Below are 19,542 nucleotides of genomic sequence, written 5' to 3'. Positions count from 1 at the left end.
TTCCGTTTCTCTCATTTTCATGCAATTTCATCATCATCATTAACAATAGTAACATGTCTAACATTTTAGCATGTTACCAACTCTTGGAACTCAATGTCATATCCGCACAAGACTTGACTTTGGTGGGCCGATCCATGAGGACCTATGCAGTTGCATGGATTGACCCAGACCGTAAGCTATCCACCCGAGTTGATTCCGAAGGCGGCAATAACCCGACTTGGAATGATAAATTTGTCTTCCGAGTTGATGAGGACTTCTTGTATGACGACACATCCACAATTTTCATTGATATCTATGCCATTCATTGGTTTAAGGACATCCATGTGGGCACAACCAATGTCCTTGCCAGCGACATCCTTCCACCACCATCATCGCGACCTTACCAAAAACCCGTGGGTTTGCAGTTTGTGGGGCTCCAAGTTCGACGGCCCTCAGGTCGCCCAAAAGGGATTTTAAATGTTGGTGTGGCGATAATTGATAGCTCCATGCGGAGCATGCCTCTCTACACACATGACAACACCCCAGCCATTGGATATTCTCATGATCATCAAAGTCAGCTCAGCCATGAAGCCAAGCCGGAGCTTCGACGCACGAAGAGTGACACAAGCTCAATGATCGGCTCGGAAGCTGTGGCTCACGAGCTGCGAGTCAAAGCTAAAAAGGGCAAAGCAAGTTCCGTAGTTACCCCTTCTGAAGTAAGCACAAATAGCAAAAAGAAAAAGGGTAGCTCCAAATTGAGTGGCTCAAATGTCAATGCAACCCCAAAGAAGGATAAATTAGAGAAAAAAAATAAAAACTTGATGGCTCAAGGTTCATCAAGCCATTCCAACGCCATGCAACAAGTTGATTATGAAGTTAAGGCGTCACCAAAGCCACAGTTTCAAAACACTCCATTGCATAAAAATGGAGTGAGGGCCACTCCGTTACATAGTACTTATATACATAAAAATGAAGTGAGAGCAACTCCATTGCATAACACTTATGTTCATACGGATGATGTGAGAGCCACACCATTGCATACTACTTATGTGCATAAAGATGATGTGAGAGTCACACCATTGCATACTACTTATATGCATAAAGATGAAGTGAGAGCCACACCATTGCATACTACTTATATGCATAAAGATGAAGTAAGAGCAACTCCATTGCACAATACTTATATTCATAAAGATGAAGTAAGAGGCACTCCATTGCATACTACTTATAGACATAAAGACCAAGTGAGAGCTACTCCATTGCATAATAATTATATACATAAAGATGGAGTGAGAGCCACTCCATTGCATGTGTTCCCCTTCGCAAAGGGAAACGCAGATTTGGAATATGGCACTCCATATAGGTCAAATATGGGTCATCGTCCTGTCATGACGGACTCCGAGCTAGGTCCATCAGCTTCAGAGGTGGCAGCGGCCATGGCAAGACAGCCGGTGGTGGAGGAGGGGGAGAATTCCACCGTGGGAGGGTGGAGCTTGGATGAAAGCGTGGAAGGTTTGCAGCCTAAGGTGGAAAGGTGGCAGACAGAGCTACCACCGGTGTATGATGGCAGCGAGATTTCAACCTTGCCGGCGTCCAACAAGAAAGGGAAGCATTCACGTAGGCACACAGATGGTGGCAAAGGAAATGGCTTGTTCTCTTGCTTTAGTGTTATTTGTGGTGTTGAATGCTCCATCGTTTGTGGCGGTGACAGAAAGAAGGACCGGCACCGCCGGTCTCGGACGGTGGACAATGAAAGCTTCCTATGAAAAGAGGACGCAGATTGAGTTCCATCACTTGGATGCATGCATGTCCAGTTGAACGTGAAGATTGAGAATGTTAAGTGGGAATGGACTAAACTCAGTATTTGCTTCATTTTTTTTGCATTTTAACCTAATTCTTTATTTTTTAATATAATCTTTTGTTTTTCCAACGAATTTCAGATTCCATTTCCAAATTATATCTTGGCTTGCTTATGGCAATAGAACACATTATGTTACAATAAGAAAAAAAAATTCATTGATAAAAGAAATTCATGATATTCATTCATTTCACTCTCATGTAAAGCTGGTTAAAAAGTATATTACATTTTTTGGTTATTCATTAAATTCTGTTAAAAATTAATAAACTTCATATTTGAATTGATTTGAGCTACTGAAATAGAGCTTTGCTTAATTGTATTTGTACAACTTAACTATTTGTGATGAATTGATTTACGGGTAAGATAGATTTTTGTCAATTTATGCAATAAAATGTACAATATTTTTTGTGATTGTAATTTTTTTTTTAAGTGTATTAATTAGTAAGATGAATATTTTTAAGAGTGTTAAGAAAAACTCATATATATAACAAAGCAACGTGCACTCCACTATTTCGTCATCAAATAGCAATGTTAAACGTATGAAGGAAAAATTGCAAGCAAGAACTAAATAAATAGAACAACTTCTGCAAGTAACAAAACAAATTACCTCAATTGTCTTACTGCAGTAACATTTAATACAAGACAGTGAATAATACAGTGAGCACCAATTCATTAAAAGTCACAGAGAATTTATTCATGGAACAAAAATACAGATACATTGGTCACAACTTTAATAGCTTACAGTTTTATCTTAAGGTATATATATGATACAACGGGGATTTTTTTTATTGTGGTCCGTGTGGGTACTCCCCTTTTTCCAAAATGAAAAAAAGTGATTTTATTTAAATCCCTCCCTTTTTTAATAATTTCCTCTTATCCCTTTCTTTTTCTATTTTTAGGAGGGAGTATGGTGCTCCCGGAACACCAAAAAAGCGCTCATACAATGGGGTTTTTGAAATAACAAGCTAGAGCAAGAACTCTCTTGGATCAGTAACATGACCAGTCAATGCAGATGCTGCAGCTGTATATGGGGAAGCCAAATATATTTGACCTTCCTTGTGCCCCATTCGGCCAGGGAAGTTCCTATTTGTAGTTGAAACACAAACCTGCACAACCACCCCATTAGCATTTGAGTTAATTATTCATACTCACAATCTCATCCCTTGTGTAGAAAGCATATAAATACTGGAATGAATCTTCTCTTATGTGACATGAGGTCAAGTGAGAGGGTATCAGCCGTCCAGATACAAATTATTTTCTTACCCTTTATCCTGATGGTTTCTCTTATCACCGTTGATTTGTACGTGGACGACTAATATCCTCTCATGTTATCTCATGTCACTCGAGAGGATCCATTTCTTATAAAAACAATCATATGGCAGGGAAGGAGCCATTCACCATGTATTAAATAATAAGAATGCTGCATGCTTCAACATTCAGAACCATACATCTTTATATTCTAAAAAAATCTATTGACCTACCAAGACAATGATTGCATCCCATAATATTATAAAAAGAGCACACTCCCCATGGTCTTTCACTTTATTAATAAAATTTATTAGATAACCATCTACACTGCTAACTCCATTCTCACCCAACCCTTTTTCCTTATGTCCAAGCAGAAACCACTTCCTACTTCTTAGGAATTTAATTTTCTTTTACAGAATTCTGTTTTTAAATTAACTACCAATGAAGTATAAAATTACAAATACAAATTATAATATGTTAAAATAGCTACCCAAGTGAGACATTAAGAAGGGCACCACAACTCTTATTAATTACAAAGAAAAGGTTGCTTTCACTTGCTGATGGTTTTCATCACTTAAAAGATTCAACTAGTTTTCTTAAATATAAACCATTCCATTTCATGTCTGTTAGATAATAATATAAACCATTAAAAAAACATTCACTCAACATCTTAAGGTTTTGGGTTGAATTAGTTCTTTACATGGTATCAAAGCTTTAGTGACTATAAGGTCACGAATTCGATCCTCAGAGCTCCCATTTTCTAGTGAAATTAAATAAGCACAAGATAAACCAAAAATTGGGCCTGTGCAATATCCACGCTCCAAACCCAAAGGGCTCTTGCGTGAGGGGGTGTGTTAGGGAATAATATCTTAAGGTTTTTTTGGTTGAAGTGGTTCTTTATATGGTATCAGAGCTTCAGTGACCATAAGGTCACGAATTCGATCCTCCCCGCTCCCTACTTGTGGAATTAAATAAGCATAAGGTAAAACCAAAAATAAACAAAAAATGAGCCTATGCAATATCTACGTTTCAAGCCCAAATGACTCTTACGTGAGGGGGTGTGTTAGAGAATAATATAAACCATTAAAAAAGCCTTCACCCAATACCTTAAGGTTTTGGGTTGAATTGGTTCTTTATAATGTCATACAACTATGTAGGAATGAACAAATTTCCTGATGTAATCAGATTATCTTTCCACTGACCCCAACTAGTTTGGGATAAAGTTATTTTTTTGATGTTAACATGTCAATGCCAATATTAGCAGTTACTTTCAATGTATATTACAAGATGGAATTTGAGCTACTTTTATAATTGTACATTACAAGATGCTCAGACAGAAAGCAAGGAACTTGCCTGAGGTTCATTCAAGCGTGCATGAGTATCTCTAGGGCCACCCATACAAGCACCACAAGTAGGACTAGCAGGTGTGTCACACCCAGCTTCTTCAAATATCTGTGAGCAAGTCTTACCACCAGATCCAGGGACTGGGATGCTATACATGTCCATCCATACCTGAAATTCCATTTACAGAGATATGTTAGAAAGCATTCATCTGTACAAAAGACAAAGCACCAAATTTTATTTATGTTAATGAAAAACTCCTAATCCTAGTTCAATAAGGAAACAAATCATGGAATATAAACAAATATGGAAATTATTTCTAAGAGATCATCTAAGATACTCTGAACTATTCTATAACATATAATCATGATATTGTGAGATATCCTCTAGATATTCTAACTTCAATAACTGTAAATTAACTGATACAAAGATATATAAATATTAAAATATGTTCAGACCTTCTGTGTTGCAGGCACAAGAAATGTGGGAACTTTGACCTTTTTAGCCTGCAGGTGCAGATATCAAGTTCTTCATTAGGGCAAACAGTTGCAAGATTAGCAGGAGATATAGAATCAAATATGTCATAAAAAGCATAGTACATTCCATAAAACGGAGTAAATGCTACAATGCTAGATGAAATACACTTGAATGAATACAGACTGAATATTATTTCTAAATTGATTAAAAAACTGTACAATACAATACAGTATATAAGCTAAATTAAATAATTACTTTCCTAAAATAAGATTCAATCTACCTCAACTGATGACCCATCATAATAATAAAATAATTTACATCAATTATAATGATTACAAATGTAACTGAAGTGGGATGTTACAAAACTCCCCTTCAAGCTGATGATTGAATATCTATCATTCCCAACTTGCCACTAAGATCCTGAAATTTCTATGTAGTAAGTCCTTTAGTTAACACATCCACCAACTGAACCCCTAAAGAAACATATGTTTTGGCGATCAACCCATTATCCAATTTCTACTTTATAAAATGTCAATCTATCTCAATATGTTTTGTCCTTTTATGCTGAACCGGATTATGAGTAATGTTAATGGCTGATTTGTTGTCACAAAACAACTTCATAGAAATTTCATACTTTAATATTAAGGTCATCCAATATAATCTTCATCCATAGTAGCTCGCCAACTTCTTTTCTTCCCTAGCTCAAACTCAGCCTCTACACTTGATCGAGTGATATTTTGTTTCTTACTCCTCAAAGTCACTAAATTTCAAACCAAGAACATACAGTAACCAGAGGTTGACCTCCTATCAATAACTGACTCAACATAATTGGCATTTGTATATACTACCATGATTGATTTCCACCCTTTCGGAACAAAGATCCTCTGCCAAGTTTAGCCTTGAGATACTATACAATTTCATCCATTGTCTGTGTCTCACCCTTGGATCATGCATGAATTTGCTAACAACAATAACAATATATTCTAGACCTAGACGTATGTCAACTTACCAACTAACCTATGATATTGGTTCATGACAAGTTACCCAAGCCTCTATAACCAAGTGGTTTAGAGCTAATAAAAAATTGAATTCTAGCACAAGGTGGGTGGCCTATGCATTGTCTACGCTTCAAACCTAAAGAGCTCTTGCCTAAGGAGATGTGTTAGAGATGTAATATAAAGCCATTTAGGTGGCTTTACCTAACAACTTAAGCTTTTGAGAAAATTGATTCATGACATATAAAGTAATGGGGCTCTCTATGTCGAACATAATGGTAGTGGGTATGAGCCAGGTGTATCAGCCATGTGCCACCCCTTGTTGGAAGAAGGACCAGCCATACATACCGATTAGACCAAGTGAGGGTAGATATGGATAGAGAAGGCTGAGACGTGATGAATGACACCAACGGCGGGCTGAATGGCGACCAAATGCACCGCTAAATGCTATTGAAAGGGGTGCCACATGATCAAAGACACAGAGATTGTACAATACCTTACAATATATAGGCTATACTAAAATATTACTTTCCTAAAATAAGGCTCGACCTATGGCAACTAATGACCCATCCTAATAACTATAATTTACAATAATTACAGCGATTACAAATGTGGGACTGTTACAACAAATACCACACAAGAAAACATGCAGACCAGGCTTACACATTTTGAGATAAGCATTGGTCATGCAACACTAACTCAAATGTTGCAGTAAATTTAACCTTGTAAGGTTACATAAATATAGTAAAGAAGTCGTAAGACTCAGCCAGAAAAGCTGCCAATAATCTTAACAAAACTAAAGTCCAACATCTTTTATAAGATTATAAAAAGATGATGCTTACTGATGCTAGAAAAACTTTTGCTGCAGCCATGAAATCCTCGGTTTTTCCACCTGTACAAGATCCTATATATACTCTGTCAATTTTCACATCCTTGCACTCTCTTGCCAAAGAACGGTTATCTGGAGAATGAGGCTGCAACAATTATAAGCATTATATTAGCTGTAAAACATAGTGGCAGCATCAGATAATAACAACATATAGCTGCTTGAAAATTAAACACAGAATAAAACCTCACTAGAAATGCAATTAAAGGACAAACCTTGGCCACCAGAGGCTCCAATTTTGAGACATCAAATCTATATTCAGAAAGAAATCTAAATGCCAAAAATAAATAAATAAATATTAGTAATGGACAAAACTGATTACCAATGGATCTTAATATTTCAGTTGTAACATCCAGTTTTTCTCCACTATAAGCATCGCAGACATTGTGTTCCTTCGCCGTGATAAATGTATAAGAGATGTATGCTAAAATCTAATTTTGGTAACAAACAAAAATCATGCAGATAAGCTTGGTTTGATAAATTGAAATCATATGCAACATGACAATCCAAGGAGATAATTGTAACTTGATCTTTGAAGCAAGCTATGTTCAATATATCATCATGACCATGAAGCAGCTAACACGCCCTCACGCAATAGACCATTGGATTTGAAGGGTAGACAATGCATAGGTCCAGCCTACCTATTCTAAGATACTCTACAATATTTAATTATTTATTAATAGAAAGGAGGGCGATGATGATCAATTTTGTTACCACTTGGTCACGGAGGCTCGTATAAAGAACTAATTTTACCCAAAAGCTCAATCTGTTAAGTAAGACCCACTTTAATGGTTCTATATATTACTTCTCTAACACACCAAAAGAGAAGGGTAAGTAAATGGTCTATGTTATACTTTCTTCATGAGTACCATACCATCCTGACAAAATGGAATATTTTCATTATATAATCCCCAAAGTCAACATGCTACCCAAGCTGTTTCTCCCATGAATGGCTAGCAAATATAGATTCCTTCTTGATATTCGTTTAAGTTTTTTTTAGTTGATTAATGATGAGAGAATTTGAGTAACAAAAACTGCAATTATACTATACCCACATTGAAAATTTAATAATTACAAGCGACACCAAAGGGTCTTTCCTCGATGACAAATATTTGTCAGCATCTATTTCTACTAGCATTATGGCATTTTATATAAGAGGTGATACATGGAGCATTGACTTTTCCTAAACATTGAATATAATAGGGGGAAAACAAGAAGAAATTTGAAAACTATAACTACCTTGCTTGCTGGTCACTATAAACTGGTTCATATGCCACAGATGTCTTACCCTGCAAAAGAAATGGAAACAACATTAAAATCGATGCTGGCCAAGACATGGGCACAATATACAAAGGGAAAGCACCATTCATGGTGAATCACACAAACAAAGCCACTATGTCAACACAGCAACACTTCATGAGATGGCATATTCAGCAGGCAAGATTAACTATCCGAAACCAATAGGATGAAAAAGAAAAACACAATATAGGCACTACTAAATACTAAGTAAGACTACCCAAGATAGAATACTAGACACCCTTGTGATGATAATAGAACCTGACAAAATTTGAATCTTCATGCTTTAAAAACTAACCACACTTGGACTCTAGTTCCTCTTCCATCTCATAGGAAGGCTATTGGGTGCAAGTGGGTATTTAAAGTGAAGGAGAATCCAGATGGGACCATCAATAAGTATATGGCTCGCCCTGTGGCAAAAGGATTTCATCAACAGGAAGGTTTTGATTATACAGAAACCTTCTCTCTTGTTGTTAGACCTGTAACAGTGAGAATTACGCTCACTCTTGCCCTTACTTTTGGCTGGTCATTAAGGCAATTCGATGTCAATAATGCCTTTCTCAATGGGGACCTAATTGAAGATGTCTACATGCAACAACCTCCAGGATTTGAGGCTGCTGATAAAACTCTTGTGTGTAAGCTGCATAAGGCTCTATATGGCCTTAAACAAGCCCCTAGAGCTTGGTTTGACAAGTTAAAACAGGCGCTGATTACTCTTGGTTTTCGGTCTAGCAGTTGTGACCCTTCTCTTTTCATTTTTCATGGTGCTAACAGATGTATCTATGTCTTGATATATGTTGATGATATCATTGTTACATGCAATGACACTCCCTTTATTCAGAACCTGATCACTGCCTTAAATTCAAGATTTGCACTTAAAGATCTTGGTGACTTAGAATACTTCCTGGGAATAGAAGTTAAAAGACATCCTACTGGTTCTATATTTCTATCTCAATCAAAATACATTTGAGATCTTTTGGCTAGAACAAATATGTCAGATGCTAAGAGTATTGCCTCACCTATGGCTACTAGTTGCAAGTTGACCAAGCATGGCTCAACCACTACAGATCCATTGTGGGTGCATTACAATATGCGACAATTACTCAGCTTTGCTGTCAACAAGGTGTGCCAGTTCATGTCTCAGCCTTTACTTGACCATTGGAATGTTGTTAAACGCATCCTAAGGTACCTTCAGGGGACTGTTTCATATGGGCTCTTGCTTCAGCTAGCATCTACCCACTGTCCTCTCTCTTTGACAGCATGTTGTGATGCTGATTGGGCAACTGATCCAGATGATCGCAAGTCTACATCCGGTGCTTGTCTCTTTCTTGGTCCAAACTTAGTGTCATGGTGGTCCAAAAAGCAGACACTGGTAGCCAGATCCAATACTGAGGATGAATACAGGAGCTTAGCCATTGCTTCTGCAGAAATTTTATGGATTCAGTCCCGTCTTCGTGAGCTTCACATCTCGTTGGCTACTCCTCAGATTTATTGTGACAATCTCAACACTGTTGCTTTGTCTCATAATCCTGTTCTGCATTCCCGTACTAAGCACATGGAGCTGGACATTTTCTTTGTCAGAGAGCGTGTGTTATCAAAAGATCTTGTGGTATCTCCTGTTTCTGCTTCCCTCCAGCTTGCTGACACCCTCACCAAGCCATTGTCTGCACCCAGATTTGCTGAGCTGAGAAACAAACTCAGAGTTCTGGATATTCTTCATCTCCACAACTCATGAGTTTGAGGGGGCATATTAGCATATAAAATGCTTTGTGGATTAGTTTATTATCTGTATCTGTCTACTGTTGTATTCGTTATATCAAGGTGTGTGCTACACCTGATTAGTTCTATGATTGGTTAGTGTGTTACAGGCTGTCACGAGCTGTTATTAATTGCTGAGTAAGCTTCCAGCTCTATAAATAGAGCTCTCTCTGTGTATCTCTTTTAGTTAGTGAATAAGATCTTCAGAAACACTTTAATGGCTTCTCTCCTTTCTTCTCTCGTCTTCATATCCTTTTCTCTTAACAACAAAGGTGAAAGAAAGACAGCGTCTCACCCTCTCATGCACGCTAGAAAAAATAGGACATACAGATCTAAGATGGTAGCTATGAAAGGAGACATGGCTGCTAGAGAAAGGGTGGTAAAATGGATGAGGTGAGATCAGGTCTATAAAGAGGAGAAGACGAGTCAAGTACGCAAAACAGCTGTCAGAGCAATTGCCAGATACATCCTTACATGCCCAAAAGGAGCAAGGCTGGTCAGATTTAGCCAGGCAGCACATGGCAGTGTGTCGGAGCTCAGGTGGTGGTGCAATTTTAGGCCCCGGCTAATTTGGACACACCAGGGTTGATGGCAGTGGCAGTGAGATGAAAAGTTCCACGGACGAGGGTAGATCTGATACCCACAATTGCAGAAAAGAGAAAAAGAGGAGATAGAAAATGACATAGGTCTAGAGTTTTGATGGTTGTAATTTGTCATGGCCAATAGAAAGGAAAAATAGGATATAATGAAATTCTTTGATTGGTTTTCCAACAGATATGATTTGTTTTACTTGACAAACAAAAGAATTCCAAATTTTAAAGATATCAACAGTCGAATAGTGACAGAAGATGATACTACACTGATACCATGTTGGAATTATAGGGTTTACATATGGAAGGATGATATTAAATTGATATGGTGTATTATGACATGATACAACATACAAAGCACCAACCCCAATTTGAACAAGTACATACTAGACTCCCGCTCCTAATCAATAAGGAAAAAAATTAAGAAATATAATGAAATATGTACATCACTCCTAAGAAATCATCTATGATACTCTGACTTATTCTCTAAGATACAAAGATATTATGAGATACTTACTAAATATTCTAATAATGTCAAAATGCTAACACAATTTTTTATTAAAAAAATTCCAGCAAGAGAAATAAGAAAAGTTAATGCAAAATGCAAACATATACATATAACTTCAGAGGCAAGACATCAAATTCAGTGCACCAGCTTATTTGCACAAACCTCAAGATATTTATATGTAGTGCTATCAGCAGGAACAACACCATTCTTTCCCCCAGCTTCAACAACCATGTTGCACAATGTCATCCGCTCTTCCATCTACCCAAGAGGGACAAAATGCCAAAACAACATTTATAATCAAAATAAAGAGTTCAGAGATTGAAGAAACATTGAGAGCTACATCATAGCATAACATATTGCTGAACATACTTACACTTAAACTCTCAACAGTTGAGCCAACAAACTCCATAGATTTATATGTTGCACCAGCCATACTTATTTCACCAATAATCTGTAAGGTACATCATGCATTCATGTAAGGATGTAATTTTTATATTTGTTACATTCAAATAAGCTAATCAGACAACGCATGGTTACCATATGACTATGATACGTCCTACAGAAACAGAAGTACAGGATCAAGGATACTTACTTGCAAAATCAAATCCTTTGCAAGCAAATAATTTGGCATTTCTCCATCCATTACAAATCTCAGAGTTGGAGGCACCTGCATTCAAATTAAATATATGTAGAAAACAATTATTAAAAGGTACTTTTCCAGCTTTGCTCTAGTCCCAAAAGTTTCAAGAAAATCCTCATTAATATCTGCTTCTCTTATTTTGCTCTCACACTATCACCAATTTTTTTCTCTAGAAATGAGTAGTTAACTCTCAGTAATATATAAAAGCTGCCCATGGAAAATGGCTAACAATAAAAACCTAGAATATGTTGTTTCAAATATAAGAATATTAAAGACAGATTAAGAGAGAGAGAGAATCAAGTAAACAACAAAATGCAAATTAGCTGGTTGCCAAGCTAATAAAAGCAAAATAAAATTACAAGCAAAAATTAATATAAATCAAGCCTATTTGAGTTTAAAACCGCCATATAAAAAGCCTTAGGCTGGAGTGGGTAATAAAAGGTAAAAAATATAATGATTTCACAACATATCTTCCATTAAAAACTATAGGTATGAGCCTTCACAAATGACAATGCAACCCTGTCCCTCCCTCCCCCCACCCAAAAGAAAACCCACTGACAGAGGAGCAGTTAAATGCTACTACAGTATTAAGACTTAAGAGGACGAGTGTTAATGATATAAGTGTTGGGGCTGTGTACTGGGCCAATGCTCTTGTAAGTTGTAACCCTAGTTTATGCATAAAGATACATAGAGCCTAATCAGTCAGATCAGTGACCCCAATAATTTTAGCGAACTCTCTCTCCCTGTCTTCTATGGGTATCTATAGCTGGTTTCGGGTTGGAAACCTAGCCACCATCCAAAAGAAAATTGCAGATCTGTCTACAGACTACAGAAGACAGATTTATCTACATGTGACCTTGACATAGTTATTCCCAGATCCCAGCGGGTCTAAATAATTTGTAGATCATAGAAATTGGGTGGCTTTTCACACGTAATTATGCAATTGATATTTGAGAGTGACTGAAAAGAAAGGGACAGGAATTTTCAACAATACTGGCCAAAAAGGGAACTGTTTCAAGCAAAGGAGTTATTTTGTAACTATCTTGTTCCATTGGTCCGATCTACCTCCACTTTATTTAAGGTACCAAGATGTTCTATATTGTTGGGCTCGTAAGGGGATTGTTTTTTATGCAGTGCCATTGGCACATGATGATTTGCTTCTCATGTAGTTATTCTTGCATTTGGATATGGTATTTTACTGTGACTTCTCTTAAGATAGTGCTGAGATGGCTAAAGGAGATGAACAACAAAACCTATGGGGGGAAAAATGCACTGTGGGAGAAAGTACACCGGAAAAACACAAAACAGAGGCCCCCAAGGCATAGATATCAGATTTTGGAGGCTTAGAAATGTAATCTTTGGATGGACAAGGAGCAAGAGTGGTCATACTATGTTTTTAAACATTCTGAATCTTAGTTGCATTTATTTTTGCTAAGTTTTTAGCTAATTTTTTATGTAGATGAAACAATGATCAAAAACAGTGATGAGTGTGATATATGCTCTCTAAAACTGAAAATGCTGAAAAAGTACAAAAGATAGGTACAATGAAGAAAGAGAGAAAGGACCTAAATGGTACACTTTTAAAGCCATCTTCTGTAATAAGAGAATACAATAGTGGCAGAGAGCTCAAGTTCTCATAGCAAAAAGAAACAAAATATAGTCTCTTAACAACAGCATCATAGACCTCAGTGAAACATAACATTTACCTTGAGCAGAAGCTTCCCTGTTCCCAACACAAAACCAGCATCGGTAATACCAATCCCTGTAGCAAATTGACCAAATGCTCCAGCAGTACAAGTGTGAGAATCAGTACCTAAGAGAACCTGGAGACAACCAGAATCGGATTAGCAAAGCAGAAACCAAAATTCTATAAAACAAATGAACAATACTTGACTATCCTTTCAAATAACTTGTTAAATTAATCAAACCTCTCCAGGCCTACAATGACCTTCCTGAGCAAGAGCAACATGGCAAACACCTTTGTAGTCTGGATTTGCCTGCATTGTTAAAATCCCACATTCAATGTCCACGGATATTGTGCATTACAATGCTCTTTAAGAATTGAAAGGACCAAACTAATATTGAATAAATCAAAAGAATGCATACCTTAAAATTGCTAAGATCCTTGATATCATAAAAGTACTTGATATTCTGCTCGTGGCAGAAATCTCTTAATATGTCTACATTGCGATTGGCACGTTCATCACTTGTGAATATATAGTGGTCAGGTATTATTACAACCTTTTCACGGTCCCAAACCTTCAAAGGAACAATGCAAGCAGGAAATTACAAAACTTAGGTCTTAGCATATAAGGAGAATGACTGACAAGCAATCTTAGAAAATTACAATCCTAAATCTTTCAATGAGCCACATAAGTATAAGTAGTCAACCCAAAATAATTATTCTACACATGCTATTCGATATGCAGTTATGTACAGACAACTTTCAAGGTAAAAGGATCAAACATATATGTCATGGACATGAACAAGTGCACAATTAAACCAGCAAATTTATTTTGAAGTCACTTCCCAAGAAAAAAGGAAAAAACTGTCATTGTATATCCCCTTTTAGATATAAGAATTACACTAGCACCACTCACTCACATGACTTCAAAATTGACAAAACTCTCAAACAGAAAGCAGATAATTACTTTTGATAAACATCAACTATTATTCGCATTGTTCTTCAAATAAATTCCATTACATGAACCTGATCCTATTCTCTTCAACAACTATCACAACTCATCCTTCTCCAAATTACCTAAAATCGATCTCTACAATTCCACCAGCCATCCAATCCAATCACATATAATGAATTTTCACACAGCAGCTCAATGAATAATCCTAAATAAGTATACAAGCACCAGAAACAAAAGTTCCAAAATGAGACATTGAGTAACAGCAAAACCAATTTACCTTGGCATCCTCACCAAACTCCCTCTTGAAAATCCCAATAGAACCAGGGCCACACACATCATGTGTCATCAAAACATCAACATTAACCCAAACATTATCCCCAGGGCTCAACTGGGCCTTCTCGGAAGCTCTAGCAAATATCTTCTCAGTCATGGTCATGGCGGTCTTCAGCTGAAACCCATCAAACAAGCCTCCATAAACAACAAGAACTCAAAAACAACACAAAAATCCAAAAGGGTAACCAAAAAACATAGCAACAGAACTGATCCAGTGGTAGAAGGCTGGCGCTGCGATTGCTGCGGTGCAGCAACAGAACAACAGATTCTCCTGGAAACCGGTTTCTGGCATCGCTGAGAAGAACTGTAACAGAAAGCAGAGAGACCCTGATCCTTCTGAGAGACAAGGAAAAGCAGAAAAGTCCATGAGTTGGTGCAAAGTTAACCCCTTTGGACAAAAGGGGTGAAGAAAAACGAGTTTATGCACCACGAAAAACATGAGAATGAGATTCGTTGTGTTGGTTTTGGTAGTGTAAAAGCGGTGGAAATGAAGGGAAGAACCAACCAACCAACCAACCTTGATGGGGAAACCATTGAAGGATGTGGATGACGGAGCAACAATAGAGGAAGCCATTGATGATGGAGCAGAACAGAACAACAAGGTTTCGGCGGCTGATGAAAATAGCGAGTTGAGTTTTCTTCTTTTGTTTTTGCTTTTTTTTTCTTCTTCCTTTTGAATTACGTTTGTTCCTGAACTACTGTATTTGTTTGATTTTCTCCTTTACTGATTTTGTCTGTTGCTGTAGAGACAAAAAATGGTGGGACCCATCCTGAGCACAGTTTTTGATGGCTCAGCCTGTTTTTCTTACACACAACACAAAACAACCAACAGAAGCTCAGCTATCCAGCGACTAACTCGACCTATGTTAATGTAACAAAATAAACAAGGGCATTTAAAAGGGTGATAATCTCTTAAAATCATAAAAGAAAAATAATATTATCCTTGTAAAGTTGAAAGCAACGTCAACATCAAAATCATCTCACTTACAAAAATAAAATAAAAAATAAACGAATCGAGCACAACATTAAATAGTTCCCAAAATTTATAACAGAAGAGGGGGGAAGATGCAAAAAGAAGACCACCTCCTCAATCGTGTGGGATTTCAACATCTCCGTTTGCAAATTCTTGGGGTCCTTGCAAACAGCGACGCAGGTACCTGACATGAGAAATGCACAGTCTGCAAAACAGGTTCGATTTAATGGGTCAATCCGCCCCATCAACTAAAAATGAGGCGGGTCGAAACAGAATTGTTTTTTAACAGGTTGATAACGGGCTGAGGCGGGTCAGTATAAAATAAGCTCGGACAACCCGTTCAACCCGTTAAACGGGGCGGAACGGACAGAGTTTTTCAACCCAATCCTAAAAACAGAATGGGGCAAGACAGGCTGACTCATTTTTTGACGGGTTGACAGCGAAATGGGACGGGTCACCCACTTTGTCACCTCTAGATCTGAGAGGGACATGATAATTATACAAGGGCTCTAATTGATAATTGTTTTTAAAAATTATCAAAAAAATTATTTTGTAAAAAAAAAGTTACAAATTATAACTACTTCTTTATTTTTATAATCAAATTTCAAGAATATGTCTTGATTATTTTTATTTTCTATTTTGGTTTTTAACTTTTAAGAACCAAAACAGACAGTAGAGGAGTGGGGACAATGACCAAAGTACCATAAGTATTCTACAAAATAGTTTTAATAACAAAAAATCAGAACATCATATTGGGCCTGTTTAATTGTGTTCTGAATTTTTTGTTTTTAAAACTGTTTTATAGAATAATTTATTTTTTTTATTTTTTTTGGTATCCGTTTTATAGAATAATTAGAAAACAAGTGTTTTCTATGTTTTATGTTTAGAAAGTTAAAAACTAAAACACAAAACAAAAATAGCCTAGACATGTTGTAATATCCCATATTTTTATTAATAAAATAATAATAATAATAAACTATAAATTAGTAGTAATAATAATATAGATATATATAAATAAATATTATGGTGATAGATAACAAAGTAGAATATTAATTTTATTTTGGATAAAATTATTTTGTGCGATATGAGTGCTATTGGAAAATAATTTTGATACTTTGTAATACTCTAAATTATTTATAATAACATAATATTAATATGTATATATATATGTATATATATATATATATATTAGATGATAAATTATAATTAATTGGATTATTAATTGATTGATGATTTAAGCATTTATGTTTGATTGGTAATGTTTGATTGATAATGATTGATTAATAATGATTGATTGATAATGTTCGATTGATAATGTTCGATTGGTAATGATTGATTGGTAATGTTTGATTGGTAATGATTGATTGTTAATGGTGATTGGTAATTTGATTAGATATGATGAGTCAATAATGAGTCAGCCTTGAGTTAGCTAATAAGTTAGTTGTAATCTGAGCCATAAGAAATTAATAATAAAATAGTGTATGAAGCCCATATCTGAGTCAGATACATCAATAAAGAAAAAGGAAATAAATGCACGAAACTCATATCTGAGCCCAAACCTTTAACTATAAATAGAGGTCTAGCCTAACCAAACCAATTCACTCTTCAACATTTCTCCTCTACTATTCTCTCTTCTTAGTTTTTTATTCTTCTGGTTACCAACCGGTTCTTTGTCCCAAATTACTCTTTTCTTCTAGAAGTTAGCGAAAACGGAGACCAGGTAATCCTAATCCTTAGGTTATAATTTTGTTTGAAGTTTATTAGTAATCTTAATCCCTATGTCTTATTAGGATATTTTATGAAATTTTGTGTATCTAATCCTAATCCCTAGAGAGTCATAGGTTATATTGATATGAATTTTGATATATGTAATCCTAATCTCTAGGTGTTCTTAGGTTAGTTTTATATGAAATTATTTATATCACGTTTCTTAAATTCGAATTATTACATGTGATATTTAGGAAATTTCTATTGAAAAAAAAATAATAGAATTTTTATTTTGAGAATAAATGGATATGATTGAATTTTCATATTTTATGATTGAATAATTATGATAATTGATGTGATGTGATTGTATGAATGACGATGATTGGATTTGGATTTTTCTATGATGAAAGTTGAAGATTTGAATTATTATATCCTTGAATAAATTGGAAAGTTATGATGAGGATCAGATTTGGATTTTATTGTGATGAATGTTGAAGATTTGAATTATCAAATCCTTGAATAAATTGGAAAGTTATGATGATGATCGGATTTGGATTTTACTGTGATGAATGTCGAAGATTTGAATTATCATATCCTTGAATAAATTGGAAAGTGATGATGATGATCGGATTTGGATTTTACTGTGATGACTGTTGAAGATTTGAATTATCATATCCTTGAATAAATTGGAAAGTTATTATGATGATCGGATTTGGATTTTACTATGATGAATGTTGGAGATTTGAATTGTTATATAAATTCGAGAATTTATGATAATAGTTGTTTGAATTATGATACTTTGGAAAATTATAATGCCCTTGAGTAACTCATTTAGAGATGATAATACTTAAAGAATAAATAATTATGATTGAATCTTTCCTGATTGTGTGTGTTTGTAATAAATTAATGGTGGGAGGATAGCTTTGGGATGGTACCTTCCAAAGTGATGAACACAACTTTTGGGCTTTATGCCTCCGATGTGAAACTGATGTGAAAAAGATTGTATCCGTTCTTCCTAAAGTGGTATCTGGTAACAGTGGTTTTTTCTCGGGATACTAGTAGCAACTTTGGGAAGAGGTGTGCACACTAGGAAGATGTGAATTGATTATGGCCAATTTTGATTATACGTGGCTGGTAACAGTGGTTATTTCCCGGGTCACGGGGTAGACTGGCAGGGTTTCCCGGGTCTACCATGGTTCTCTTCCCACTAAATATAATGAACTTAAACATTATTAATGAAAATTGTTATTTGATTTGATTATGAAGAATGTCATTGAGTTGTGAATATTATCATATTATGATTAATGTTGTGCTAAATATGTTAGTTGACAATTACCCTTATACACTAAATGGACTAAATAATCTTAAACATGATTAATAATGATATTAATACTTGATTTGAGTTATGATTAAATGACTTATTTGAATTATTGCTTGATTTATGATTAAATTTCTTATTTGAATTATTACTTGATTATGATTAAATGACATATTCGAATATTGCTTGAGTTATGAATAACTGACATATTCGAAATATTAATTGAGTTGATTATGTTGATTATTCTTAAATAAATGTCTTGATTGATATTGGGTTATATTATCCTGGTTTTGTATCTTGATTGGGATTACCAGCTTTGCTGACTTTTGTGTTTGTTGACTGCAATGATCCTGCGGCTGCGGGGGAGCAGATTTTCAGTAAATCAGGTTGAAAGGATGGGGCTAGCAGTGGGCAGTGAGGATACGACTCAGGATTTCTAGCTGTAATAAATATTATGTATAAAAAAAAAACTGTAGTCTTAGATTTTTATTTGAATGTAATAGAGTTAGCCTTGCACTTGTCCCTGTACAGGTGCGGCGGTAACACTTCCCAAATTCGATTATTTTGAACTTCCGCTGTTATTTATAAAATTATTGAATTTATTTATGCTATTATAAATTGTTAGAATTTGGGGTGTTACACATGTTCTCTAAATTTGATTATAAAAATAAAATGAAAAATGTCGTTATAGTTTTTAAAAAAAAATTACAAAACAGATCTTACCGAACGAGGTTTTTTTTTTGTTCTGAAAATAAAATTTAAAAAAAAAACAGTTATCAAACCAAAAAAAAAATAGAAACAAGAATAAAAATAAGACTGGGCTTTTCTGGTTTTTCAGTTCTAAAAACAAGCAAAAAAGAATTGTTTTCAAAATCAATTTTACAAAACTCTTTTTTTGAGATATTTCAATCGATTCATCGCTTTAAGACTAGACCAATTCGGGACGGGTCCCGGGATCAAGGTTTTAAACTCCTCCCAAAGATAATATTGAGGAGG

The 19,542-nt window shown here is 35.5% G+C and overlaps 2 protein-coding genes across 4 annotated transcripts; one reads left to right on the top strand and one right to left on the bottom strand.

The window, feature by feature from the left end:
* The first annotated feature begins 53 nt into the window (after window positions 1-53).
* LOC133285143 (uncharacterized) lies at window positions 54-1,745 on the top strand. Its single transcript, XM_061482321.1, has one exon. The coding sequence runs from the start codon at window positions 54-56 to the stop codon at window positions 1,743-1,745; it is 1,692 nt and encodes a 563-aa protein (XP_061338305.1).
* Window positions 1,746-2,449: 704 nt separating this feature from the next.
* Window positions 2,450-15,659, bottom strand: LOC133285086 (3-isopropylmalate dehydratase large subunit, chloroplastic-like). 3 transcript variants are annotated; one of them, XM_061482250.1, is made up of 16 exons: window positions 15,632-15,659; window positions 15,066-15,409; window positions 14,756-14,884; window positions 14,493-14,663; window positions 13,683-13,835; window positions 13,505-13,573; window positions 13,283-13,399; window positions 11,529-11,603; window positions 11,310-11,387; window positions 11,099-11,194; window positions 8,024-8,073; window positions 7,000-7,054; window positions 6,741-6,872; window positions 4,885-4,932; window positions 4,439-4,597; window positions 2,450-2,943 (listed from the first exon to the last, which is right to left on the bottom strand). In XM_061482250.1, exons 2-16 carry the CDS (start codon window positions 15,120-15,122, stop codon window positions 2,803-2,805), a joined length of 1,530 nt encoding a protein of 509 aa, XP_061338234.1. In that variant the 5' UTR covers window positions 15,123-15,409; window positions 15,632-15,659; the 3' UTR covers window positions 2,450-2,802. The 3 variants fall into 3 exon arrangements, with proteins under 3 accessions (XP_061338234.1, XP_061338244.1, XP_061338252.1); XM_061482260.1 differs by having other exon boundaries at window positions 15,066-15,344; window positions 15,632-15,649; XM_061482268.1 differs by lacking the exon at window positions 15,632-15,659 and having other exon boundaries at window positions 14,756-14,909; window positions 15,097-15,122.
* Between the last annotated feature and the right edge of the window lie 3,883 nt (window positions 15,660-19,542).

This window comes from Gastrolobium bilobum, unplaced genomic scaffold, assembly GCF_033153095.1.
Source record: "Gastrolobium bilobum isolate Gb01-03AN ecotype WA unplaced genomic scaffold, APGP_CSIRO_Gbil_v1 utg10291, whole genome shotgun sequence".
Lineage (NCBI taxonomy): Eukaryota > Viridiplantae > Streptophyta > Magnoliopsida > Fabales > Fabaceae > Gastrolobium > Gastrolobium bilobum.
Note: the sequence above shows the minus strand (reverse complement) of the source record. Positions and strands in the feature narration are given on the sequence as shown.

Excerpts from the sequence above, each read along its gene's own strand:
- LOC133285086 (XM_061482250.1), bottom strand. The coding sequence starts at position 15,122 with ATGGCTTCCTCTATTGTTGCTCCGTCATCCACATCCTTCAATGGTTTC. Across the intron at positions 14,885-15,065 it reads TCAATGGTTTCCCCATCAAG|AAGGATCAGGGTCTCTCTGC; the intron begins GTTGGTTGGTTG and ends CTTGTCTCTCAG. Across the intron at positions 8,074-11,098 it reads CTACATATAAATATCTTGAG|GGTAAGACATCTGTGGCATA; the intron begins GTTTGTGCAAAT and ends TTTCTTTTGCAG.
- LOC133285143 (XM_061482321.1), top strand. The coding sequence starts at position 54 with ATGTCTAACATTTTAGCATGTTACCAACTCTTGGAACTCAATGTCATA.